The 20,052-nt window shown below is 40.4% G+C and overlaps 1 protein-coding gene across 1 annotated transcript in view; it reads left to right on the plus strand.

The window, feature by feature from the left end:
* FBXO38 (F-box protein 38) overlaps window positions 1-17,736 on the plus strand; it is a 96,293-nt gene extending 78,557 nt beyond the window's left edge. The window contains exons 18-22 of the mRNA XM_044280703.1: window positions 805-971; window positions 9,628-9,773; window positions 13,520-13,623; window positions 14,014-14,127; window positions 16,149-17,736. Coding sequence (XP_044136638.1) covers window positions 805-971; window positions 9,628-9,773; window positions 13,520-13,623; window positions 14,014-14,127; window positions 16,149-16,327 — 710 coding nt within the window. The 3' untranslated portion in view covers window positions 16,328-17,736. The remainder of the gene's footprint in view (window positions 1-804; window positions 972-9,627; window positions 9,774-13,519; window positions 13,624-14,013; window positions 14,128-16,148) is intronic.
* The last annotated feature ends 2,316 nt before the right edge of the window (window positions 17,737-20,052 follow it).

Below are 20,052 nucleotides of genomic sequence, written 5' to 3' on the forward strand. Positions count from 1 at the left end.
CTTGGCTATGCCATCAGTGTCCTGCAGAGTCTAGTGGCAGCTGCGCTAGGAGAACATTGTAAACTTAGAGGTTATCCCATGATTAATGTAAAAACTGAAAATCAGACATCATATAGTACATGACAAAGCTGGAACCAGCCCGGTACCTCACATGGATCCAGAGATCTATCCATTAATTTCTTCAATTGCTCTGCTAGCTTTATATCAAGCTGGCAGCTCTTGGGGCATGTCCTTTGTGCTGCAGCTCATGGGGCATGTCCTTTCTGCTGCAGCTCTCTCCCTGTCACCACTCAGGAGGTAGTTGAAGTATGGAACTAAGCATGTGCATCCATGTCTGCAACGATAAGTAAAAGAATAAACAGCAGGTGGTGCTATACAGATGCATTTTATTGAATAACTCAGTGGCTATGCTAAATTTATAATGCAATTACAAAAGTATTCAAATCAAAGTGGTGATTTAAAAATTGCTGAATATTTTTAGTTGGACAACCCCTTTAAATTGCAGTCTCTACAACTTTGTCCTATCAAGGGAGGTCATATCAGTCCACCCATCCTCCCCTTCATCAGACACGGGTGACATCTTCTAGTGATATGCCTCCAATATCTTTAGTAAGACAACCCCCATTAAAGAGAAACATGCAGCTATTAGTATTGGTCTTTTATTGAATGTACTAATGTGTAGATAGAATCATAATGGGAATCGGTTTCAGACATACCAGTTGCTTATTGACTTGGTCTATGGTTTTTAGTATGTGTATAATTTAAAGTTTTAACGATTGATCTGTATTATTTTTCATTTTACAGCAACACGATGCCGTGTACTGAAGCACTTAAAGGTGGAAAATGCTCCAATAGTCAATCGCTTCGATTATGCTCAATGTAAGAAGCTTAACATGGAACAAGTTCTTGACCAGATCCTTAGAATGCCCCCTGAACGAAATCGAATCATCTACCTACGTCCCATGCAGCAAGTAAGCTTTTATTATCGAAACACTTGTTAAAAACTGTAGGATTTCTTATTAAATATCTATGATTAGCGAACAGGTTTGATACTAGAATTCTTGGAAAATGTTCAGTTTTAGCTTCCATTCCTGGAATAGTCTGTTAAGTAAGTGTGTCATGCAATTGGATGTCTAATATATTTTTTTTTAAATCCTCTTTAGCGTATTTATTTGTAACTGAGCTTTATTTTCAGTCCTTTAAATAAAACTGAAAAAATAACACTTAGCTTCAGTTTAATGGTACGGCAGACACTAAGGAAATTTCCATCCCTGACATGGGATGTTAGGGCAGCCTTGCAACAGCTTTGGTGTCAGGCTGCCTATGTTACATAAGAAAGTTAACATTTAAATCGATGGTTGGATGGTTAATTAGATTGCTTTCAATTCCTTATATTAATTTTAAAAAAATTACAGTTTTTCTTAATTTTAATGAGAGAGATAGGAGATGGAGTTGAAACCAGAAGTTTACATACACTATATAAAAAGACACATATGCATTTATTTTCTCAATATCTGACATTAAATCAGAATAAACCTTTCCGGTCAATTAGTATTACCATAATTAATTTTATTTGCCAAATGCCAGAATAATTTGAGAGAGAATGTTTTAAGACATTTTTATTACTTTCTGCAATATCATGTTTACATACACTAAGATTACTATGCCTTTAAACAATTCTTGACTGCCCATATGATGATGTCAAGTGTTTGGAAGCTTCTGTTAGGTTTTTTGGCAACATCTGAGTTAGAGACACACCTGTGGATGTATTTAAATGCACACCTGAAACACACTGCTTCTTTGTAGCATCATGGGAAAGTCTAAAGAAATCAGCCAAGCTATCAGGAAGAGAATTGTGGACTTGCACAAGTTTGGCTCGACCTTGGGTGCAATTTCAAGATACCTGAAAGTGCCTCGTTCATCTGTACAAACAATTATACACAAGTACAAACAAGATGGGAATGTCCAGCCATCATATTGCTCAGGAAGGAGACTGGTTCTGTGTCCCAGAGATGAACGTGCTTTGGTCCGACATGTACATATAAACCCAAGAACAAAAGCAAAAGACATTCTGAAGATTATGGTGAAAGCTGTTAAGATTGTGTCAATATCCACAGTGAAACGAGAACTGTATCAACATGGGCTGAAAGGCCACTCTGCCAGGAAGAAGCCATTACTCCAAAAGTAACGTAAAAAAGCCAGATTAATGTTTGCAAATGCACACAGGAGACCTACATTTTTGGAGACATGTCATGTGGTCTGATGAAACTAAAATTGAACCTTTTGGCCATAATGACCATTGTTACGTTTGGAGGAAAAAGGGAGAAGCTTGGAAGCCTAAGAACACCATCCCAACAGTGAAACACGCATCAAGTTGTGGGGTTGTTTTGCTGCAGGAGGGACTGGTGCACTTCACAAAATAGATGGCATCATGTGGAAATACTGAAGCAATATATCAAGACATCAGCCAGGAAGTTAAAGTTTGGGCGGAAATGGGTCTTCCAAATGGGCAATGACCCAAAGCATATGCCAAACCGGTTACAAAGTGGCTTAAGGATAACAAAGTCAATGTTTGAGTGGCCATCACAAATCCCTGATCTCAATCCTATTGAAAATTTATGGGCAAAGCAAAAAAGCAGATGCGAAAAAGCAGATGCGAGCAAGGCGGCCAACAAACATGGCTCAGTTACACCAGTTTTATCAGGAGGAATGGGCCCAAATTCCGACCAACTATTGTGAGAAGCTTGTGAAAGGATATTCAAAACGTTTGACCCAACTCATACAGTTTAACGCCAATGGTACCAAATATTAATGAAATGTATATAAACTTTTGACTTTTCAGAAAGTAAACATTCCTTAAAACATTCTCTCTCTCATTATTTTGGCATTTAGCAAATAATAATTATGGTGATCCTAATTGACCAAAAACTGAAAAGGTTTATTCTGATTTAATGTCAGATATTGAGAAAAACATGCGTATGTGTCTTTTTGAATAGTGTATGTAAACTTCTGGTTTCAACTGTAGATAGGGGGGGAATATATATATATATATATATATATATATATATATATATATATATTAGGGATCGACCGATAATCTGTGAACTTTCAGGCTGATAGCCGATAATTTATACCGATATTCTGTTTTTTTTTTTTTTTTTTTTTGTAAAAAAAAAATCCTACACAAATCTGCTGTAAAATTAACATTTTTTTTGTTAACATTTAGATTTTTTTGTAAATCTTTCTTTTTCATTGGTGATATGAGTCAAATACAACAAATTGTACCACTTCTTTTTTTTTATTTTTTTTTTATATCAGTCAAAAGGTAACGACTAACAAGAAAGAACAACAATGTTTAAATGTGGACATCACCTGATTCAACTCCCACCACCACAGGTTGACATGTTTCAAACTGTAGCGTTCTTAGGCTACTTTCACACTTGCGGCAGAGAAATCCGGTAGGCAGTTCCGTCGCCAGTTTTTTTGGCCAGAGATAAAACCGTAGCATGCTGTGGTTTTATCTCTGTCCTGATCAGTCAAAAAGACTTAACTGAAGAGTCAAGACATCCTGATGCATCCGGAACGGATTGCTCTCAATTCAGAATGCATTAGGATAAAACTGATCAGTTCTTTTCTGGTATATAGAGGCCCTGTGATGGAACTCTATGCCGGAAAAGAAAAATTAAAGTGTGAATGTACCCTTAGTTGTAACCTCCTGGACATTCGAAACATGTTATCCTGTTATGGTGGGAGGTGATGTCCACAAGATGAAACCTGTGATATGAAATTAAAAATAAATACAATGCAAGTGCAACGGTAAATTTATCCAGTGCTGGAATTTATCCTTTCGAGCCCGCCTTGGTACACAATGAGAGAATATTTAGAATTTCTTCAATACTTCCAGTTGAGAAGGAGTACATTGTAGTGCAGAAAGCACAACATTTCTGCATGTTCTCCTGTTAAACGGCTTCTGTTCCTTTCGTAGATTGCTGACACTTCACTAAAAACATGCTCACTAGCTACAGAGGAGGGTGGAGAGCAAGGGTTTTAAAGCGTGCCTCATTTTCTTTCCACCACTCAAGTGGATTGTCCTTTCTATTGATCACTGGTTCTTTCAAATAAAGATGAAGCTAATCATCAAGGCAGACTTTTGGTATAGTTAGAGAATCCTCTACATGAGGCCCCAATAAAACGCTGAACATGGCATTAATTTGGCCATGTTTAAGCCTTTTTTCCATGTGTTACCTTTTTGGGAATTTGTATGTTTCTGTGGCATCATCATCCTGCTCTTCCAGACTAGTAGAACTAGTACTAGTAGTAGGCTCTTCCAGACTAGTAACATCAGGCTCTTCCAGATGTGACCTATCTAGAACCTGCAACTCCTTTTGCATATCTTCTGTCAGCTATTCTTTTGCCTTGCTCAATACATTATCAGAAGAGAAAGCATGTTGGTTTTAATCGAGTATCTAAAAGACATGCCAACACTACGTTTATATTCTCTTCATACTTCAAAAAACGTTTGTTGAGGCTTTCCTTCATGACATCCCTAAGCTTTTTAATGCCTCGTGTAGTGGGCCCTTCATTCTCTTGAAGAAGCATCTTCAGCACTCTCACACATGGAATGACGGATGACACACTTGAGTCGTTATGGCTAGCCTCTAGGGTCACTTCCTCTATTGGGAGGAGGGTCTGAATCAGATTTGCTACAATCTCCCACTGATCAGCATTAGGGCAAGAATATCCTCCATGTTCACCAGCGTAGATGCTAAGAGCTCGCTTTTGTTCCAGCATTCTTTGTAGCATATGGAGTGTGGCGTTCCACCGTGTTGGAACAGCCTGAATCAGGCTGTTTTGCGGCAGGCCAAGATCTGACTGAATGCACCTCAGTCGGTGCTTGGCAATGAATGAATGGTGGAAATGACTTGCGCACTTCTTTAGCATGGCAATTATGTCGATCACAGCTCTCTGGCTTGACAGACCATCATTTACTACAAGTTGCAGGGTGTGTGCCATGCAGCTGAGATCTGACACTTCAGCAAGCTTCATTCCTTTTATCATGTTTGCTGCACTGTCTCGAAGCTCAAGCAGCACTCGATCTTTGGTTATCCCCCAGTCATCAAGCATGCCTAGAAACATTTCTTTAATGTACTCGCCAGTGTGGGATCCTTGCATCACCTTTGTGTTCAACACCAACTGCCTTTTTGTCCACCCATTATCAATGAAGTGACACGTAAGACTCATTAGTGATTCTGTTGATCCAGACCAGCAGTCAGTAGTGAATGAGTGTGAATTGCCAGCATCCTCTGGTTGTAACATTGTTTTCATTTTCTGAACCACCTTGTGATGAATCTTTGGCAGCATTTCCGTTCTGTAAAACTTTTCATTTTTCATTGTGTACCATGGCTCAACTATGGACATCAAGCGCTTAAAGCCAGAGTCAGACACCATTGTAAATGGCTGGTTATCCGTAACCATCATCTCTGTGATTGCTCTGTCCAGAAGTTGGGATCTTTCATCTGAATTTTGCCACTTTGTGTGTTTCTGAAATAGGTCTTTTATTTTTGGCTGGAGTAAGGTTGGTGTTTGAGATGATTGTCTTTCTTTTTCTGCGTCATTAAATAATTCAACATGATTAATTCTTAGATGGGTCCAAAGATTTGATGTATTCTTTGTTTTTGCAGTTGCAGATCCCATGCTCACATTGATTTTGCATGTGTTGCACATTGCCCGTCCTGGGGTGGGTTGACTAAAATAGTCCCAGACTATACTTTTATTTTTTCTTTGTGCATCCACCTGCATTGAAAGAAGAGGGTAACATGACTACTAGTGCTATTAGCCTTTTAGGAACAGTACAGATTAAGGAACAGTGCGCAACTGCGCAAGAAATATGTGGAATTGAGGGGGGAGTAATATATATAATATAAATAAAACAATAAAAGCTTGTGAGGTGGAGTGTATGATGTAGTATGAGCTGAGGTGTGTGTGTGTATATATACATATATATATCACACTGTAACTGTATATGTATAATATAATGAGGTATATCTGTGAAGGTTCTCATTTATCCAGGTCATGGTATATCTGTAAAGAATCAATCAAGGCAACTGGACGTACTGTAGATTTCTTGAAAATGTTTAGGCCTCTTGGTAGCCTCCCAGACCAGTTTTCTTCTTGTCTTTTCATAAATTTTGGAGGGACGTCTAGTTCTTGGTAATGTCACTGTTGTGCCATATTTTCTCCACTTGTTGATGTCTGTCTTCACTGTGTTCCATGGTATATCTAATGCCTTGGAAGAACGAGTGAAACGTTTGCAAGAAATCTACAGTACGTCCAGTTGCCTTGATTGATTCTTTACAGATATATAATGAGGTATAGTGTGTTAAACCTCATACTACATCATACACTTCTTAGGCTTCATGGCATGCACACACAGCTGTTTTGGTCCGCATCCAAGCCGCATATTTGGCAGCTCAGATGCATACCCATTAACTTCAATGGGGCCGCAAAAGATGCAGACAGCACTCCGTGTGCTGTCCGCATCCGTTGCTACGTTCCATGGCCCCGCGAAAAAATATATAACCTGTCCTATTGTCTGCGCTTTGCTGACAAGAATAGGCAGTTATATTAAAGGCTGAGTGTCCGTGCCGTTCCGCAAATTGCGGAACGTGCACGAACGCCATCCGTGTTTTGCGGAGCCACAATTTGTGGACCGCAAAACACACCAAGCCAGTACTTGCCAGATATTCCTGCCACTCCTTTAATGTTGCTGTAGGCCTCTTAGTCGCCTCCCAGACCAGTTTTCTTCTTGTCTTTTCATCAATTTTGGAGGGACGTCTAGTTCTTGGTAATGTCACTGTTGTGCCATATTTTCTCCACTTAATGATGACTGTCTTCACTGTGTTCCATGGTATATCTAATGCCTTGGAAATTCTTTTGTACCCTTCTCCTGACTGATACCTTTTAACAATGAGATCCCTCTGATGCTTTGGAAGCTCTCTGTGGACCATGGCTTTTGCTGTGGGATGCGACTAAGAAATTTTCAGGAAAGACCAACTAGAGCAGCTGCACTTTATTTAGGGTTAATCAGAGGCACTTTAAATGATGGCAGGTGTATGCTGACTCCTATTAACATGATTTTGAATGTGATTGCTTAATTCTCAACACAGCTACATCATCAGTTATAAGAGGGTGTGCACACTTATGCAACCACAATTTGTTTTCTTCCCTCCACCTAAAAGATTTCAGTTTGTTTTTCAATTGAGTGGTACAGTTTATAGGTCACATTAAGGGCTGTTTCACACCAGAGGATCCCGTGCATGTCATCCGCAGCGCGAATAAGAGCCAAGCCGCGCTCCGGACAGCAGAGACACGGAGCTGTGTGTGTGTGTGTACATATATATATATATATATATATATATATATATCGGCTATGGCGGTAATCGTCGCATTTACAATCAGGTAGATCAGGTGTCCAGGAAGGTTTTAGACCAGTCTCGGCTCTCTAGGATGTACCGTTCCTGAGATATTTCCAAAAAATGCATTAGCCAATAGAAGCTTGGTCACATCAGCCAATAGAAGCTTACAGGGCCTCCAGCCTCCACATACAGTTTTACTTCAGGTTTCCATAACAACCCAGCCATTTATCTTCACTGCTGTAGGAGAGCTTTAAAGGAAATCTGTCACAAGGATAATCGCTACTGAAGTAAAGTCATGGCCTAATGGCACTTAGTACCTCATTTACCTTATTTCCAGATGTGCCTTTGTTCCAGCAATAGATGTTTTTATCCTCTGAAAATCCAGTTTATTTGATATGCAAATTATCCAGTAAAGTGCTCAGAGGGGCATCGCACTTGCAGGAAGGAGCCCAAGCACGCCCCCTGCCACAATGTGTCCACCTAAACCCCCCCCCTCATGTCCAGTTAAGCCACACACCCCAATCTGGTTAGGACACGCCCCTCCCACTCCTAAGTCAGCGGAGATTGAAAAAATGAAGGTAAAAATCAACTTCTATCAGCTGCAGGGGTGGGAGGGAGGGTGACTTTGTCCCTGCAGCTCACACTCACTTAGGCTCCACTACACTTAGGCTCCCTTCAGATGTCCGTAGTGCATTGCGGATCCGCAATACACCCAGCCGGCACCCCCATAGAAATGCCAATTTTTTTCCGGAGCTGCAGACCGGAAGATCGGGGCCGCGCTATCCGCATGTCTTCCGGCCCCATAGAGAATGAATAGGTCCGCACCTGTTACGCATAATCGCATAATTGCGGAATGGATGCGGACCCATTCTACGGACGTATGAATGGAACCTTAGAGTGAGCTGTTCAAAAGGACAGCCGAGTGATATTTAAAAAAAATGAAGTTAAAAATCAACTTCTAGGTCCCAACAAGCCACACCCATATCTGGTTAGGTCACGCCCCCCCCTCCCCCTTTTTAGCCGACAGGGATTTAAAAAATGAAGGTAAAAATCAACTTCTGTAAGCTGCAGGGTTGGGATGGACGGTAACTTTCTCCCTGCAGCTCACGCTCAGACAGTACAGTGCTGCTGTCTTAGAGTAAGCTGTTCAAAAGGACACGCCCCCGATCCAGTAAAGTCCACTGTTAAGGGGGAGGGCCCCTGTGGAGGTCACTGTCAAGGGGGTGGTATGCTGTGAAATTCACTGTTAAAGGGGAAGGCTGCTGTAAATGTCAAAGTGGGCTGCTGTGGAGGTCCAATTTTAAAGGGAGTCTGTCAGCAGATTTACTTTTTAACAGTTGCCATACCGCTGTAGCCGCAAAACAGATGATTAACACAGTACCTTTATATGCTTTGGTGGACTTTTAAATATGCCAAAAATGAACTTTGATGAGGGCTCGCAAGTGCCCAGGGCGGAGTCCACCGGGTTGGAGCCCAGGCAGCTCTGCCTCTTCGGCTCTTATTCCAGCCCAGCCTCTTCCTCTGCCCGCCTATCTGTTGTATCTCCCCCTCAGCGAGATCCCGCGCCGACGCGATGACTTCCTTTGTCGGGGCATGTGCATAAGCTACTGCGATGCCGTGTCAGCAATGGGCATGGCAGTGCGCATGCCCCGGCCAAGGAAGTTATCGCATCGGCGCGGGATCTCGCTGAGGGGGAGAGACAACAGATAGGCGGGCAGAGGAAGAGGCTGGGCGGGGATAAGAGCCGAAGAGGCAGAGCTGCCTGGGCTCCAACCCGGTGGACTCCGCCCTGGGCACTTGCGAGCCCTCATCAAAGTTCGTTTTTGGCATATTTAAAAGTCCACCAAAGCATATAAAGGTACTGTGTTAATCATCTGTTTTGCGGCTACAGCGGTATGGCAACTGTTAAAAAGGGGTAAATCTGCTGACAGACTCCCTTTAAGGGACGGGGCACTGTGGGTGGGTCAGTGTTAAGGGGTGGGGGGGCTGTGGAGATCACTGTTATAGTGGATAGTGTTGATATCTTTAACGACACAAACAGATATTAAATTAAATAGATTAAATATACCCAAGCAAAGCTGGGTCCTTCAGCTAGTGGAATAATAAAAGCCAAGTTTTAGATATTTTATTACTGTGCTGGATCAATCTCTTGTTTGTTCGTTAAATTATTGTATTTCTTTGTTTTCACTTTCTTCATTTTCTGTCTATACAGGTAGACACATTGACATTAGAAAGAAAAATATTCAGTGGTCCATACCCTTATCACATCTGTATGATACATGAATTTAGCAATCCTCCTAATGTTAGAAATAAAGTGCGCGTCCGCAGCTGGATGGACACTATAGCAAACGTCAATCAGTGAGTATATGTTGTGTTTATGTCCTCCTAGTGCTCTGGGGTGTCATTTATTTTATGTTGAAACTTACAAGAGCCCCCTAATTAATTAAGCCCACAGGCTTTTAGAAATGCTGTTTGCTACTGATAGACAGATCTCTGTTCTTATACTTGCTATTCAGTAATTTGTGCTGGTTCTATTGTAAAAATTATAAAAGGAGCACTAAATCTAAACTATATAAACTGTATCATTCATACACATGTAAATATTTCTGGACCATCTCGGAGCTATAGATATGCAAGGCAAAGAAGTAATTATAGTGACAGATTTTTTTCTTCTTATTAATCCTATTAAAACATTACAGCTAGTCTCCCATAAATGTGGACATACACATTTAGATAGAATTAGGTTTTTTGGTGTGTGAACGATCGTTTTGTAGACAAAACTATACACATTTTAAACCAAATTGACCAATACAGTATTTCAGGCTGGACATACAACGAAAAATTAAAAACAGCTGTTGGGCAAAAAAAAAAATCAAACATGGATGACTTTTTTTTTTAACCAAAGAGGAACAATAATTTAAAAGGGGTTGTGCAGTGTCCAGATATTGATGACCTATCCTCGTGATAGGCACCCCCAGCAATCAGCTGTTCAAAGGGGTCACGGCACTCAGGCGAGTGTTGCGCCCTCTTGAGCGTTTACCTGCATGCCTGTGGCAGTGCCATGTAATTACAACTGCTCGTCACATTCGCTGCATGAACCCTTCAAAAACGAAGCAGAACAATGCTAGTACACATTTACCCGGTATATAGTACCCTGGGCATCAACCACTACACTTAGAAGCCCGAAGAGCTTGAATCCCGATTCGTCAGAACTTACTGCTGGGGAAGGTGCGCTTGGATGCTTCCTGAATCTTTATTTTGTATTTTTTTATTTAATCAACTGGTATACAGTAGATATATGAGAAATGCACAAATTGCTTGCATTACCCCAGACTTCTAGAGTAATCTTTCCTTTTCTTGTGTATCTGTCTTTTTACTAGACAATGACTGTTTGTTATTGTTGGCCAAAAGAGTCATTTTATATACAATTTCACCTACAAACGATTGTTTTGGCTGAATTTGTCTGTTTTGATAAACTTTTTTAGTATTTATCAACTTTTAATGTATATGGTAGTATATGGCGATCTTTAAAGGGAACATGTCTCCATGAAATGCAGAACGGTCTGCAGGCAGTTTCTTATAGAGCAGGAGGAGTTTGATATATAGTTTTATGAGAAAATATTTAGTAATACCTGTAATTATTCATTTATATCTCTGCTTTCCCCAAGTTCAGTTGCCAAGTGGGGCGTCTTATCAATGACTGGCCCTTTCTGTGTATATATGGTTATGCCAGGAGGCTGTCAGTCACTGATAAGATGGCCCACTGGACTTCTAAGCTCAAAAAGAGATTTTAATGTAAAAATTACATGTTTTAGACTTGCATTGTGGGTCATGACAGATCCGTCTTGCTCCGCATCTCAGGACGGAAAGCAAACTGCAGCATGCAGCGGTTTGCTCTCCGGTATGAGAACGGAATGGAATGCATTTTGGAGCATTCCGTTCTGTTCAGTTACAATTTGTCCTTATTGACAGTGAATGGGGACAAAACGGAAGCGTTTTTTTTCCAGTATTGAGCCCCTATGATGGATCTCAATACCGGAAAATATTAATGCTGGTGTGAAAGTAGCCTAACTGAATCTTTTCTAATAAAAAAAAATATATATATATATATATATATATATATATAATCTGTCTGCTCAGCTCCTCCTGCTCTATAACATGCCTGCAGATCGTACTGCATTTCATGGTGACGGGTTCCCTTTAAGTCTAAAATGCTGTTAGCAAGGAACAACAGAATTGTGAAGTACTCCTAACTGCCTGCTGTGTAAATTTAGGCATCCCTAAATAAACAACAGTTCCAGCCTGTTAATGGCAATCTCACCAGTCGTATGGTGTCCTAACTTAGGGCAGCATAAACTACTGAGAGATCCCTTTATCAATATGGTGGATCATGTTTATTAATTGACCTAGCTGTTTTGCTAAAACCCTGTATTGAACAGCCCAGCCCATGACTATGAATCCTGATATTCATGAGCTCCTGGCTCTCCCCATCCACCTATGGCTGATTTCAGTAGAGAAAAAAATGTTAGTTAGGGGTATGGGGAGAGCCAGGAGCTCATGAATAGCTGGACTCGTCAGCATGCCTCGGAACTGTTAGGATGGCAAAATAAAACTGGTAACAGATTCCCTTTAAATGACAGTTTGCCAGGCTCCAGCCATCAAGTGCAAAACTGGGCTGAAGAAACCAGGCTGAATCTAGGTATACCCAACTGTTACATATATTGTTCAACTATCTAACTCACAAACTTTGGCATTTGTCTATAAAAGGGTCACTGAGTTTTCAGAAAACGTTTGCTATGTTATAGAGGCCTATCAATAGTTTTGATTGGTGGAGGTCTAAGTGCTGAGACCCCTACCGATTACTGTAATGGGGAGAGAGAAAAGCTCACATTTCGTGCTCACTCTCTTTTCTGCAGGAGAGGAAGCGAGACAGACTCCATATAAAGTCTATGAGCCCATCTCAGTTCCAGCTTCTGGGGGGGGTGACAGCGCGATATGCAGGCACCCCCCCCCCCCCCGTTCTTGCAATCTGTGAGGGTCTCAGCACTCAAACTCCACCAATCAAAACTTTTGATATGTTTCTATGATTCTGAAAACTCAGTGACCTTTTAAATTACTGGATTCAGCCTCTATATAAGAAGAAATACCCACTACCAGTTTTAAAGAAAACGTGAGTCACAATTAGCAAAAATAAATATTTATTAGACGTTATAATGCCCATTTTATTGCAAATACAATTATTTGGAGTATCCATGGGAAGATTGGTAATTTTTTTCACTGAAAGTGTTAATTATTCTCTAAAAAACGAAGAAAAACACTTAATACATCAGAATGCATCCGTTTGATGTAGTTGTATTAAATTGAAACTGAACACCAGTCTCTAAAAACGATGCAAGTCCAAAAGCAAGTCTTGCTTTTTTTAGGATCCGAGAAAAACTGATCCGACACCATTGACCTACATTGTTTTTAGTGCCGAATCCGGTTTGCTCCATTTCGCAGACCGGACACAAAACCGCAGATTGCAGCGGTTTTGTGTCAGATCACAAACCGGAACGGAAAGCACCCTGATGGATTCTGATCTGTTTAGTCTCCATTGACAATGCATGGGAAAAGAATTGAAGCGTTTTGCTCCGGTTTTGAGATCCTCTGCCAGATCTCAAACCAGGAATACAAAGCGTATATGTGAAAGTAACCTTAACATGGGTCTACTGAGCTATGAGTACAGTTCAGCAGACCCGTTGTCTGTCAGGAACACACAGCATCATAAATCATTATGATGCTGAGAGTTCACGTCAGAGGGGCAGTGTTCAGTCCGGGAAATAGTCATCACACAAGCATGTTTCTCATGTAAAATTGCTCGTGGGGCAATGCTTCCCAGGAACAGATATGCAAAGTAGTACTTTTAAAGAAGGGCAAAAACTGACTGCCTCTCTTTGTCTCTCACCCCCTCCCCCCCTCTCTAGGTAGCACTAGACAGGTTATTCTCTGGCTAAGATTTATTCCTAGAATAATCATCTCTCCATTTTCCCTTTTCTTTTACCCTTGAAACTATTAAGCTACAAAGCTTTGAATTGACTTATCTCTTTTTGATATTTTCTCTTTAGAGAGCTCATTAAATACGAATTCTTTCCCGAGGCCACTCGCACGGAGGAAGATGTAAAAAAATATACAAAATATCCCTGGGGTCGAGACATTTACACCCTGGAAGGTAATTCAATTTTTTTTCCTTTTTAAAGATTTAGAAAGATGTTATTACCCGATGAAACTAGCTAATAACTGATTTGTGGTCAGGACTATTTTTTTTTAACTTTACTTTGGTCAAAAGGGATGTTTATTGGTGAAAAGTGGACACCCATTATGTGAGAAACAGATATGTCCTTGACCGGTAAGGGTCTTTCCACATTGCAATTGCAGTGTATTTTGTAGGTATGTATTGTTTTTATACAGTGGCAAAAGTCAATCATAAATCATAATCACCCCCCCCCCCCCCCCCCCCCCAAAAAAAAAAAAGGGTCACAAGCCCTCTATATGATCTCTATATGTCCCTTGTGGCATACTGAGTTTTGATTTGAACTGTTTCTATCAATTTATTATCCAGGTGTTGTGGATGGTGCTCCGTACTCAATGATCACAGACTTTCCTTGGTTACGCTCACTGAGAACTGCTGAACCAAACAGCTATGCAAGATATGACTTTGAGGATGATGAAAAAAGTAAGTTGAATTAAAAAGGTCCTCTTTCGAACAACAATCCATTTACATATATTTTTCGACATAATGTCCCAATGTAGAGATTGCTTGTAAATGTACAGATCCCAAGTTACACCCTGTTTTATAATCCAGAGCTGCATCACACTTCAAATCTCTCCGCATCCCTTGTTCAGTGTCTGTACAAACCTTGCTCAGGTGATTTGTCTTCTGAGTAGTGCAGCATTTACACTAGGGACAGTACAGCAATCTGGTGTACAAAAGAAATGAAGCTCCGTGGCGTGCGCGGTGTTTCAAGTGATAAACAGCAGACCTGTGAATATAACACTGGGCTATATTACAGGCTGTCTCTGTGGACCAATGAAAGATGCAGTATGTAATAAAATTTATTTTCAAAGATACACAGCCTTTTATGTTGATATATGTGAAGTGTACTATAGTGTTCAAAAGCGCTACCCAAATAGGATAATGATAGACTCACCGGGAATTGTGTATCCCCTCAAATGAATCCTATTTGAATAGTATGTTGCATATGTTTCTTAAAGCAAACTTGTCACCATTAAATGCAATGCAATCTCCAGGCATCATGTTCTAGAGCAGGAGGAGCTGAGCAGATTGATATAGTTTTATGGAAAAAGATTTAGCAAAACTTTTTTGGCTGAAAATCATTTTTTCAATTGGCTTTTAATACAAATATTGAGCCATTCTGTGTGACTGGTATTTTCACTTTCACTTTGTGCCGTCATCTATTAAACCTTATTTCTGAACTACTAAAAGGTCATAAACACTTATTTAAGCCACATTCTTATCAGTAAAATAAGAGCTGAGCTATAACGAGTGTTTATAATGTCAGAGATAAGGAGCCCGCCTGCTCCTGGTCTGACGGAAAAGACAGAAAATCCAAAGGGTGTTACGAGAGCATGTCAGCTGTGCACAGAAAAAGGACGCCATATTTTAATAAAGACCAATTAAAAAAATTATTTTTAGCTCAAAATGAGTAAAATGCAATATTTAAAAATTGCCCCCAAAGGTGTACATAGCCTTTAAAGGATAACTGTCACACTTAGACCCTAATTTCAATTTTCATATATGTAGTTACTAATAACATGATATTCCAGAATCAGTTACTATTAGACTGACTTACCCCATATTTAATAAGATTCAGCCCTTAGCAACCAGTCTGCATAAAACTGCAATTTCACTATTCAGTTAAGATGGCCGCCACTGCCCTCACCCTGAGGCTAATCCCGCCTGCCCTCACTAGCCAGTAACAATAGCCCCCCAAAAGTGTCAGTAACCAGAGCCCTACCCCCTAAAAGGTTAATCTCCTGCAGCACAAAGGGGTCCTCTTACCACGTTTCTTTCATTTATAGACTGAGCAGATGGCAGATCTCCCTTCCCTGCTCTGCGCTGCTTCAACCCTGCATCCTCCAGCTCTGCTGAGTGAGGGAGCGTCTGCCAAGCGCAGGGACAGTGCACACAGCCCAGGCACTGTTATCAGCTGCTGGGGAGGACCTGGCTTTAATCTTTTACTTACAGTCCCTGGCTGTCTGTAATCTGACCTTGCACGCTGCGTGCTTCTGCGTCCTCCGTCCTTCAACACATAGACGGACCATGCCTAGCAACACTATTTGAAGCACAGGTAAAAATAGGCAGTACAGGGAACAAAACTGTGGACTTAAGGGGTAATTGAATACACAGTGAAAAGTTGAAATAGGACCACCAAGGTGATATTAATCACCACAATCCAATACTCCAAAAAAAAATATATGACAGTTATACTTTAAGTATGCATTGTCATACAGTTAGCATTAAAAAAAAAGTATATATTTAAATGAACAAATTACCAGTTTTATGTAATCTTTTCACGTAAAACTATATATTAATCCTCCCAGCTCCTCCTGCTCTGTAATAATATGGTGCCTGCAGACTGAACTGTGTTTTCATGGTGACAGGTTCCCGTTAACATGTGGCCTTGAATTTAATTTACACATTGTTTTTTTTTGTTGGTTCTTTTCTATTGCCAGCTACAATATATGCACCAAGGAGGAAAGGGCAGCTTTCTGCAGACATTTGTATGGAAACAATCGGTGAAGAGATTTCAGAGCTGCGGCAGATGAAGAAAGGGGTTTTCCAACGAGTTGTTGCCATATTTATCCATTATTGTGATGTTAATGGAGAACCTGTAGAAGATGACTATATTTAGACAGAACTTATTGCCATCATTGCATCAGTTTTATTTTATCTAGCTGCATAGGCTAGAGATGTGGCAAGTAAAAGGTTGATCTAATGGCAATTGTCAACATTCCCCATTGGATCCTTTTGCAGCAAGCTACAGAGTGGGGCAAGTACATTCCCCGAAGACCAGCAAAGAAAACCGTACAGCAGCTCGGCATTATTAATCCCCAACTTTCTCCATTGGCATTAAGTCTTCCTAAGAGCTTGGATTCAAAGGTAGTGCTTTTGCATAGGACTGTGTGTACTCATCTCAAAATTTGATTATGAAAGATAGCTTCCATTAAGTTCATCTATTTAGTGTCATAGGTCCCCTTAAGAATCTGGCTTCTTCATTTTCATAATTCTGCAAAATTAAAATATAATGTATGATGTCTTTATGGTGGTAGCCCTCCACTCTCAACTAAGACGGCTAAACATTTAGTAAAACTGTTTAGTGCTAGTTAGAATACTAGATATTCCCAGGGGATGGATACCCTTCTTCAGGTATTGACACACTTAAGCCTACAGGTTAACGTTCGAGCCAGGAAAGCTTTGGAGAAGTATGTATATCATGGTGGCGTAGCTGAATGGGGAGTCCTTTAGTAGATGCATAAAGGCCTTAAGTTATTGTCCAGTATGGAAACAGTCTGAAGAAAGATATATACAAATGAACAGGTCATTTCCCAGTATCTTGCTGTGATCTTAACAGAAAAGGATGCAACTAGTCTGTATGTTATCCTTACCAGACCGATATGCAGCACTGACAGTCCTGTGAGGTGCGAAGGGTTAATTGCAAAGTACTTAGTGCTTGTGCTAAGTCTTTAGATAGGATAGGAGATAATTAGCTGATCGCTGGGGGTCCGACAGCTGGGACCTTTGCATATGATAACGGGTGTCCTGTTCCCCCATTCTGATGGACTTGCAGATCTTGAATGAGACCCACTGCTCCATTAATTCTCTAAGGGAGTTTCTGACATAGCTGAGCACTGTACTCTGCTATATACAGCACTCCCATAGAGAGTTAGTGCGCATGCCCAACCTGCGGAAATTGGGAACAGGACCCCTCTTCTCATGATCGGTGCAGGTCAGCTTAGTTATCCCCTATCCTGCGGACTTAGAAACCTAGCACAACCTCCTTAAGCATTTTTTTTTTGTAAGATTCTAATTTGTTCTGATTAGTTGCACTGAGTTGAAGCTGCCATATTCTAGAAGGTAAATCACGTTTCAAATGAGCAGTTTCTAGTTAATGTACAAATTTGTATTTTTTGTATAATTTTTTTTTTTTCTAATTGCACAGAGCAGATTGTAAAATGTATGACAATGGTTTGTCTGGATTTTTAATTCTATCTTCACCCTTCCAGATATGGTAAAACAGTGTCAAGTAAAAAGTAAATGAACTGTCGCACGTTTCATTGCACGTTCTGATCTGTGAATTCTACAGCAAAAGAGAGCAGATTATTTGATGGCTCGCTAAAAGTGTTGTGACTGTCAGTCCCGCTTATTTGGCAGAATGATAGGGTGTACAAACGCAAGCCATGTGTTTACTGTGCTGTAGACCAAATTGTTAAAAGTAAATTGGTTTCCACAGCATGTAATGGACACAAATAACAGGGGTGGACATGGACAACTGATGGTCCCTGTACAAGAACAGTATGTGGGCTCTCTATGACCTGCATGTCTGCAACTAACTTCCCGCATTTAAATGAATAGTGGCTGTAAAAAAAACTATTGCTATCATCTCAAACAGTTGGATATTTGTAATTTTCCCTGAAGTGTTGCTGCCCATTCAAGGTAGGTAAATCCCTCTGTAGGTTCTCTCCACTCTGGCTGATGGGTGTATTTCTAGTGATTTCGGTCAATGCTGGGTTAACGATACCCCCTGCTTGACCCTAGCCCTCCAGGGATGTTAACACCCCCAATATCTATACTGCAGGAGGTCAATTCACAGTGGAAGAAGCAGAGAAGCAGGATATCTCTTTTAAAACTTATGTCAATCAGTAGAAACTGGAGAGGTGAGCTGACTGCATTTGTTAGATTCATCAGCACCAACAGCTGGTTGAAGAACTTGCACAAACTCTACAAAAGGAAAATGGTATGGTTTTTTTTTTTTTTTTTTTACTGAATTTAGAAACTTTGCCTTGTCAAATCAAATAATAACACAATTTCAGCGCAAATGGATTAAAATAAATGAACAGATTTATCTGTTTAACGTAAAATGACCCAGAAGCATTGTTTTGCTGCTGGATATGAGAATCCATATCTTTTCTGTGATACCACCACTACTTTGGACAGCGGACATGACAGTGGATCTTGTTGGATTCCCATCTTCAGAATTTCAGTGTGGACAACTGTGTTTGATGTCCCGAACAGATTGCATCAATATGTACTACATAATCTACACCCTATGTGGTGCCATCATTAGGCATCGGTTTGTGTCCAAAACATTTACTAAATCCTAAATCATTTTGGAATCCCAAAAAAGAACACAATGATCACTTGGCCTCCAGTAGAACATTCTGTGCAAAGCAATCTTTCGATATACTGACATCAGATCATTAGGAAGCATAAGAAGGCGAACATGAAGATGTTATGTGTTAACATGACCTCACAAGCTGTAGCATTAAACTATGGCATAAGCAGAAACAAAATGACCAATTAAAAAAAAAAAAAGATAAGAAATTCAGAAATCTTGCAGTTGTCACTGTGACCACTAAGGCTGGCACTCCCTGTTCTGTAGAGATCAATTTTCAGTTGTCATCAAATTATCATCACAGACGGGATTACAATGGTAAAAATATAAATCATGCAGGATCCTCCATTAACAATCGGTGATGGTCACAGCTTATCTCCTCCACCATCCTGCACAATGACCTCTGCATAGGTTACAGAGCATGCTTTCCACACTCTTGTAGAAGTCAATGAGCCTCTCTTGTTAACAGGATCCTACGGTTGATGTAGCTGCTGTAAAACATATTCCTCTCTGGATATTTTTTTTAACATGGCTGCCTCATAATCTTGCACAGAAGATGGAATAAAGGTATCTAAAATTTAAAAAAACAGACTAATGGGGTCATTTATCAAACTGGTGTAAAGTAGAATTGGCTTAGTTGCCCATAGCAATCAATCAGATTCCACCTTTCATTTTCCAAAGGAGCTGTCCAAAATGAAAAGTGGAATCTGGTTGGTTAGTATGGGCAACTAAGCCAGTTCTACTTCACACCAAAATGTGTTGGCCCCTCTTAGACTTTGGCATATTGCTAGGCCATGAGGGTGGTGCCCTTAACTATTTGACAGCCCCCATAATGCAATGAGGGACTCAATAAAGTGCATGGGCCGCTAAGGCAATGCTCACATGCGTTCAGAGCCTCCATGGATGATTGTCATTTTTGAAGGAAAAAATAGTGCTGCATGCAGAGCTGCCTTTACTGTGAAAATTACTGACACCTTAGTAGAACCTGACAGACTCCATTATATTAGTCAGTGGGGCCCATTATCAGGAGATGACTCTGGCGTGACATTATGGCTTCCATTATAAACATCAATGCAGATGTGAACAGAGTCTTAAATCGATTTATAATTAAACTAAAAAAAAAATATATTAACCCTCCCATATCCTGAATAGCAGTAAAAATATACAAGAAATATATAAAGAAATATAAAGGGGCTCACACCCGGACGTAATGGATATTGAGGGTTCACCACCTTACTGGTTCA

The sequence above is a fragment of the Bufo gargarizans genome, chromosome 2 (assembly GCF_014858855.1).
Source record: "Bufo gargarizans isolate SCDJY-AF-19 chromosome 2, ASM1485885v1, whole genome shotgun sequence".
Classification (NCBI taxonomy): Eukaryota; Metazoa; Chordata; class Amphibia; order Anura; family Bufonidae; genus Bufo; species Bufo gargarizans.